The 8769-nt window shown below is 37.8% G+C and overlaps 1 protein-coding gene across 25 annotated transcripts in view; it reads left to right on the forward strand.

Moving 5' to 3' along the window:
• The window catches only part of BCLAF1 (BCL2 associated transcription factor 1), a 32228-nt gene extending 23733 nt beyond the window's left edge, over positions 1 to 8495 (forward strand). For 24 of the 25 annotated variants that reach the window (XR_016233688.1, XR_016233687.1, XR_011388499.2 and 21 more), the window contains 2 exons: positions 5574 to 5786; positions 5931 to 8495. Coding sequence is in view for 11 of the 25 variants with exons in the window: in XM_008263557.5 (XP_008261779.1) it covers positions 5574 to 5786; positions 5931 to 5936 (219 nt within the window). In the remaining 14 variants the exon portion in view is untranslated. The remainder of the gene's footprint in view (positions 1 to 5573; positions 5787 to 5930) is intronic. The other variant, XR_016233690.1, reaches the window with a different exon arrangement.
• The last annotated feature ends 274 nt before the right edge of the window (positions 8496 to 8769 follow it).

An 8769-nucleotide genomic window follows, 5' to 3' on the forward strand; every position in this document is an offset into this window, starting at 1 on the left:
TTATGTGTCATAGACTAATAGAATATCAAGTAGAATTGATAGAAAGGGTCTGAATATGTTCATGAAAATTGCACACTATCTTTCAATTCCATTTTTCATGGACTTTTTGAAGCCCTAACTATGTTGGTTCTTAAGAGCCATTGAAATGGTAACTTTTTTTTTTACATGGATGTCTTAGGAATAGATACCGTGATCTTTCAGACATGTGGTGCTAACAGCAGAAATACAAGCAAAAATAATAGGCAGAAGAAATTAGATTTAAAACAGACATCCTCTTAGGTTGTTTCAGAATAATTGACTAGCATAGAAATTTTGCCCATATTGATGAAACACTACTTAACATTAGTTAAGACAACATTTATTGAACATTTTATACTATGGTAGGTGCTATTCAGAGCACCTATTAAGTTTATACTTAATGCTTATACAATCCTTGTGAATTGTGGATATTCTGTTTCTGCAGATGAAAATAGCTATTGTGTAGAAGTTGAGTGGCTTGATTGTTATGTAGCTGGTTAGGAATGGGGTCAGTATCTGAACACAGGAATTGGGTTCCAGAGCCAGTTCTGCAAGTCCTGTGCATTCATCTTCCAGTACTGAGTTAGAGTCACATTTGTTGCATTCTTTTCTGAAATTTTTCATCTCAAAACTTGGATTAGTAATCGTAGGTAGAAGCTGACATTCTGTGAAGCAGTGAGTGTGAAGAGTTGGAACACTTGAGAAAATACTGGAATGGGCACGTTCTCAGTTTTGAGTTGATACTGTTTTCTGAGGAAGAGAGACTCCTAGGAGACGAAAGGGATTCAGGATGGAGTTATGGAGAAGAGATGAGGAATGATTCAGAAAATCTTGATTCCAGTATAGATTGCTTTGTAAACATGATTTTGGCTGTATAGAATACTATAACTTATGGCCCTTTATCATCTGTGAAATAGCTCTAAAATTGAGGTAGAAAATTAGATGTAAAAATGTGGATATTAACAGTATGTGTAGCATCAAAAATTTCACTTAAGTGGCTGCCAGGATACCTCTGAAAGACATAGTTTAATCTCTTGCATGCTGTTTTCTTGTTATAAAATTTTTAATTTATTTATTTGAAAGGCAGAGTTGGGGAGGTAGGAGATCTTCAGTCAGCTGGTTCACTCCTCAAATGGCTGCAACAGCTAGGACTGGGCCAAGCTGAATCCAGGAGCTTATTCTAGGTCTCCTACATGGGTGGCAGAGTTCTTAAGATTTGGGCCATTTTCCTCTGCTTTTCCAGGGGCATGAGCAGGGAGCTGGATCACAAGTATAGCACCCAGGACTCAAACTAGTGCCTGTTTGGGGTGCCTGCATCAGCTTTATGGCCACAATGCTGGCCCCGGCCATTTTCTGTACTAAGTTTCAGATAACTGTATGAGGGATCTTGCCTCAAAAAGTTTATGGAGGGGCTGGTGTTAGGGTGTAGCAGGTTTAGCTGCCACCTGCAGCACTGCCATCCTGTAAGGGCACTAGTTTGAGTCCTGGCTGCTCCACTTACTATTTTTTAAGATTCTATTTATTTGTTTGAAAGGCAGAGTTACAGAGAGACAGAGGTAGAGGGAGAGGTCTACCGTCCACTGATTCACTCTACAAATGGCCACAACGTCCGGAGCTGCACTGATCCAAAGCCAGGAGCCTGGAGCTTCTTCCAGGTCTCCTGTGTGGGTGCAGAGGGCCCAAGGACTTGGGCCATCTTCTGCTTTTCCAGTCCATAACAGCTGGATCAGAAATGGAGCACTCGAACTGGTGCCCATATGGGATGCCAGCACTGCAGGCAGCGGCACAGCACTGACCCCCCCAGCTGCTCCATTTTTTTATTGATTGAATACTAATTTCATATATTCAACTTTAGAAATGTTGTGATTCTTTCCTGCCATGTCCACCCTCCCACCGCCATGTCCATCCACCTCCTCCCTCTCCCATCCCATTCTTCATTTTTTTTTTTTTTTTAAAGATTTATTTATTTGAAAGAGTTACACAGAGAGGGAGAGGGGAGAGGGGTTTTCCATCTGCTGGCTCACTCCCCAATTGGCCGCAATGGCCAGAGCTGTGCCGATCTGAAGGCAGGAGCCAGGAGCTTCTTCTATGTTTTCCACTTAGGTGTAGGGGCCCAAGCACTTGGGCCATCTTCCACTGCCTTCTCAGGCCATAGCAGAGAGCTGAATTGCAAGTGGAGCAGCCAGGTCTCAAACTGGCACTCAAATGGGATGCCAGCGCTCCAGGCCAGGGCGTTAACCCGCTGTTCCACAGTACCGGCCCCCATCCCATTCTTCATTAAGATTTGTTTTTAATTAACCTTATATACAGAAGACCAACTCGACTAAGTAAAGATTTCAACAGTTTGCACCCACCGCCACACAAAAAGTATAAAGGACTGGTTGAGAACAAGTTTTACAATTAATTCTCTTAGTACAGCTCGTTAAGGACAGAGATCCTGCATGGGCAGTAAGTACACAGTGACTGTTGTTAATTTAATAATTAACACTCTTATGTATGACGGCAGTGATCATCTGAGGCTCTTGACATGAGCTGCCAAGGCTATGGAAGCCTTTTGATTCCACAATCTCTCAGTGTTTTGACAGGGCCATAAACAAAGTGGAAATTCTGTTTCTTTCAGAGAAAGGTAGATTCTTCTTTGATGGCCCCTTTTTCCCCCTGGAGTCTCTCTCATGGAGATCCTTTGTGTAGGACTTTTTTTTCCCCCCACAATGTCTTGTCTTTCTCTGCCTGAAATGCTCCCTGCTAATTACCTGAGAAGCATCGGAAGGTGGCCCAAGTGCTTGGGTCCTGTACCCATATGGGAGACCGAGAAAGAAGTTCCAGGCTCCTGGCTTTGGCCTGGCACAGCCCTAGCCATTGCAGCCATTTGGGATAGTTAACCAGCCACAAAGTTGATGGAAACTGTATATTACAAAAAAACCAAATGTGGATCTCAGAAAAATTTTTCGCTTCAAAATAAGCTTATCTTTAATTCCATTTTCCACAAACTTTTTTGAATATGTAAAAGTAACAGCTGGTTTTAACTCTAGCACATAGCTTTGCCCCTGCCTTTTAAAGTTTCGTCTCTTAGCTGCCTGATGTGGTAATTATTTACTGTCACCAGAATGTCTAGAAATGTATCCTGTGGATGATGCTCATAAGGGCTCTTAATCTCTCTGTGTCTCAATTTCTAAGATGGCGATAGTGGCAGTACTTTACAGGGTTATTGTGAGGATTGGATGACTAAATACAAGTAAAGTGCACAAAATAATGCCCTATACTTAGTAAGCACTATTGGAAACATTGCTGTTATTGCCACCATTTATTTTATTAGGATTTATTTATTTATTTGAAAGGCAGAGTTACAGAGGCAAAGGGAGAGAGATCTTCCATCCGCTGGTTCACTCCCTAGATGGCCCAACTGGCTGGAGCTGTGCCAATCTGAAGCTAGGAGCTTCCTCCAGTCTCCCATGTCGGTGCAGGGGCCCAAGGACTTGGGCCATCTTCTGCTTTCCCAAGGCATAGCAGAGAGCTGAATTGGAAGTGGAGCACCAGGACTCGAACTGGTTGCCCATATGGGATGCCGGCACTATAGGCAGTGGCTTTCACTACGCCACAACTTGGCCCCGAGTTGAGTGTTTGAATGCCTTTAAGGAACATGAAATACAGTTGAGCAGGCAGGAATGATTTTGAATTCCAGACTGCTTTAAAATAGTTTATTTTGGGTTTGCAATTGAACTCTTATGTATTTAAATTTATGCTTTTGATAGTTTTAAAATTCCTTCCTATGGAGTCCTGCACACTTCCAACCTAGGAATTTTTTTTTTTACTTACTTGAAAGACAGTTAAAGAGAGATCCGATCTTCCACCCACTGGTTTACTCTCCAAATGAGCACAACAGCTAGGCTCAGCTAGGCCAAAACCAAGAGTCTGGAATTCCATTTGGGTCTCCTATGTGGGTGACAAGAGCCCAAGCAGCTGGGCAGTCTTCCACTGTTTTCCCAGACAGGAATAGCAGGGAGTTGGATCAGAAGTAGAGCAGCTGAGACTCGAACCAGTGTTCATGTGGGAAGCCGTCCTTGCAGGCACTGGCTTAACCTGTTATACCACAGTGCCAGCCCAACCCCTAGTAATTCTTGGTTTGGTAGAGACAGATTGTTAGCAATTGGTAAGTGCTCTTTCATATATAGTCTGTTAACCACTATATAATTTGTCCTTTTTAAGTCACTAGGAAGGTAATTATATATATATATATATATATATATATATATATATTTTTTTTTTTTTTTGACAGGCAGAGTGGACAGTGAGAGAGAGAGACAGAGAGGGAAAGGTCTTCCTTTTGCCGTTGGTTCACCCTCCAATGGCCGCCGCTGCAGCCGGCGCACCGCGCTGATCCGATGGCAGGAGCCAGGATCCAGGTGCTTTTTCCTGGTCTCCCATGGGGTGCAGGGCCCAAGCACCTGGGCCATCCTCCACTGCACTCCCTGGCCATAGCAGAGAGCTGGCCTGGAAGAGGGGCAACCGGGACAGAATCCGGCGCCCCAACCGGGACTAGAACCCGGTGTGCCGGCGCCGCAAGGTGGAGGATTAGCCTATTGAGCCACGGTGCCGGCTGGTAATCTATATTAAATATGCAAAAAAGTATCCTATGTTTGGGAAAACAGTACTTGTCACATTTTTAAAAAAAAGTGTCAGTGTTCTTTGGATAGTTGGTGAATACTAATACTGCATAGGTTATACTGTGTTCTGTTTGTGTTATATTTGTTTTCTTGTAAAAGCAGCATTATCTTATTTCCCATTTTGTGGGTTACAAATATTTGAGTTAATTTTAGGTGGACAGCAGGTAATTAATATGCAGGATGCTTTTGACCTTTTGTTTTTTTGGAGTGTGCTACTCCTTATCTACAAAATCAAGTACTTTTCAATATTGTACTTTATTTAATAGAACAGTTAGATTTTAAAAAGTAAGGTTAGACTATGATAACTATTGTAATTCAGGTTGGTGAAGAGCTGAGGTATTACATAGGGACTGTGCCACTGTGATTTGTCATTGAAGTTCCCTAGCCTAGAAGATTGATGTATATTATATGTTGATCTAGATTTAAATCTCAATAGAATGCTAAAATCTGCATGTAAAATACAGTTCTTGCCACCTATTTTATTTAGGGAATGTTACAATATTATAATGATATTTTATGGCTTTTTAACATATCTATGACTAAGGTAATTTTGTTGGGAAAAAATGGTTATTTGAGCTTACTCAATACAGCATAATAACAAGTGGACTCAGATTGAAATTAGTTGAAAGTAAAAAGTTAAATTCTGAAAATGGATAATTTAGCAGTTGAGACCGTCAGTGCATGGTTTACTAAGTAGTAAGTTGTAAGTATTCTGACAATGGAATATTTTTTGTTGTCAAGTTCAGTTTTATTGATTTTCTTTTGTTATGTTTTATAACATTACCAGTCTTATACCCAGTCTTGAAGATTAATGCCATGACTTAGATTTGGAGAAACAATGATTTTCTTTACAAGACACTTCATTGATGATTGTTTTTAACCTTTCTGTAGCATGATGACAGAGATGATGGTGTGGATTATTGGGCCAAAAGAGGAAGAGGTCGTGGTACTTTTCAACGTGGCAGAGGGCGCTTTAACTTCAAAAAATCAGGTAGCAGTCCAAAATGGACTCATGACAAATACCAAGGGGATGGGATTGTTGAAGATGAAGAAGAGACCCTAGAAAATAATGAAGAAAAGAAGGACAGACGCAAGGAAGAAAAGGTAGAAAATTTCAACTTGTTATGATTCTAACAGCTTTCTTTGTATGGGTTTGGTGGGTGAATTCATTTTTGGAAACTGATTATGGTTCATTTACTTCCACATGTTTATTAATCTTTAATTTTTCTTTTCTTTTTTTTTTTTTAGGAATAGTAAATCTGAAGTAAGATTGCAACAGAGAGCAGACCTTGCACCCGCCATTTTTTTTTTACCTGAGTTTTGTTTTCAAATAAGAATGTAAGCATTTTACTTAAATTTTACTGTTTGCAAGTAGTCTGTAGAAATTTTGTTTTAAGTCTTCAAATATCTTGAAAAATAGTAGACTGTATGTTGAAAATTGTACTGAAATAAAGTAGAAAATTGTTACGTACCATATTTGTAACTATCAACTTTTAAAACAAACTTTTACTGTTTTTGTTACATGCATTGTAACTGCTTTGTCTATAAGATATGGTCAAGTACAACTCTGTGAAAGTTCTGATTCTCTTCCCTCCCTGTTTGTTAATGTTTTATTCTGAAGTAAACGTTAGCGCTACATACAAATCCCTGAAGAAATTGTTTATAGAGACCACACTAATTATTTTAACTATATCCATCTGTTTAACATCTTCCTTTATTTGAACACACTACATTGTAGGGTGACTGATTTTGAAGTATACCACAGAAAAAAGTTGTTACTTTGATAAACTATTTTAACACTTCAGCAAATGTTTAAGTGGGGAAAAAAGCTTTGCCAATAGCTAAAAAGTACAGGTTAGTAAAAATTAGATTGAAAAGTTTGAAAAATGTTATTTTTACTGAAAGCAAGCAGTGGCCTATAAAAACATTTTTAGGAGCCTTTTCTATTTGGGTTCAAAAGTCAGTGTTCTCTTTATTTGTTCTTGATAGTTTGAGTCATGGTCTTGGATGTCAGCTATTTGAGAAAGGAAACTGATTTGTAATAATACTGCAAATAAAATTTCCAGCACAACTGAACATCATAGTATTAATGAACAGAGCAAAACCTATAATCCTGGTGTTGGTATGGAGTATTATCCTTCAGAATAATTTGACAAATTAGCATATGATTTCATATCTTCTATATTTATTTGACCTTTTGGACAGCTGACACGTTGGTTTTTGTAGCGCATCCATGAGAAAAAATAGACAACCGATAGTTCTTTAGTAATATTTGAAGTAATTTTTTTTAAAGTTTTACCAAAAAAAGTTTTGGTAGGAAGCTTGTTGCAGGCTTAACTTAGTTTTTATTTTTTTTCCCTGTTTCAGTTGCAGTTTGTAAATTGGCTTTTTTCTGTGTCTTCCCAAAGGTTCTATTTGTCAGGTAGATAATCTTTCAAATGTGAATTATCTTATGTTTATTTTGATGGCTGTTAAAGGAATGAAAATTTGAGCTATAAAATTCACTGTTGTCTTTTTTTATGAAAATACATAAACTAACCTACATTTCATTTGATAATTCAGCAGCTGAATTAGTTGTATATGTTTGCATTTAAAAAAGATAATGCTTATTCTGTTGATGTGAACTTTTAAAGATCTTTAAGCATATGACTCTTTCATCTATGAATATGTCTCTAGCATCTTGATTACAGCCAGGAACATTTGCTAAGAGTTATTGGAAACTAATCTAAAACCAAATTCAGTATATGTGATATTTATGGATTAAGAGTCCTATTGCATGATTTCCCCCATTAATTTTATGTTTCTAAAATTGTTGATTAAAGCCAAGAAAATACCTGCCAAAGAAAGTATGTGTTGCATTAATCAGGACATAACTAATATTCTCCTATTCAGAATTAATACTTATTTGTTAAAGCAAGATGTATTTAATACCCCAAAAAAGAATTTTCATTACCATTTTATTTATACAAATAAACATAGCTTTTTACAGATATTATTTGATTAGACACTGCATCTGTATGCATGATCATAATGTGCAGTTCTTCGTTTTCCATTTAAGACAATAGGAACGTTTTCCATTTAAGACAATAGGAAAAGAGAGATTTGCTTATAAATTACTTAATAGGGAGTTGGGAATGAAGTTACTTTGATCTTATATTTTAAGTGTAAGTGCATTGCTTTAACCTTTGGTTACTATTAATTCTCTTAAAATGGAAGAAAGAATATCATACCAAAATGTAGTGAGGCAGGGTGGTTGTTGAGAACTCTGTTATAGAATGCATTATGAATGTTAAGTTTCTCAGAACCAAACAAATAAAAAGTAGTCTGTATGTATTTTTTAAAACCACAGTTTAACTCCACACATTATGACATGCTACAAAAGCTGAATGGTTCTCCTGACAAACACATTTGTTTACAAGTGCCAGGATATAACTCTGATACCTGCATTGATAGATTTCCTTTTGCCCAGAGAAGGGAAGTAAAAATGAACCAAAGGATATTTTCCGTAAAGGATTAAGAAAGCTGTTTAAGATGGCCATGACTCAATTCTTACGTGTGTATTCTCAACATCCTAGGAATTTTAATACAAAAAGCAAAGTATGTTTTTCCAATTGCAGTCTATTTCAAGGAATTGCTATTGTTCCCTCTGTCACAGTTAAAATCAGTGTTGGCAATTAAATTATAATTTGAGGAAGAAAGTATCACCCATTAAGAATGAATGTAGATGGCTAAACGATTCTTACTCAGTGTAATGTATAATTTAACAGGGACCCTTGTAAATTGTCATATGCCAATAAAATGTCATAAGTGGTATAGCTGTTGTTTGTTTACCTGATTGTGACATATTCCTATGTCTCTTCTCAACTGATTTCCATGGCCCATTTATAGAATTTAGAATATCAGCTCATCTGTAAGGAAACCAGTATGGTGTGGCTTCATAAATACTTGATAAAATTCCTCAACCTCTCTTTAGTGATTTCTGTTGCTTCCCTGGGGAAAATGGGAACTTTTACAGGTTGATAAGTTGCTAAGCCATTATTAAGAAAATGCAGGTATTCTAGATTTTTAGTGTAGTCTCCTCTTCTTG

This window comes from Oryctolagus cuniculus, chromosome 5, assembly GCF_051225735.1.
Source record: "Oryctolagus cuniculus isolate XC-2025 breed Fujian yellow rabbit chromosome 5, ASM5122573v1, whole genome shotgun sequence".
Taxonomy (NCBI): domain Eukaryota; kingdom Metazoa; phylum Chordata; class Mammalia; order Lagomorpha; family Leporidae; genus Oryctolagus; species Oryctolagus cuniculus.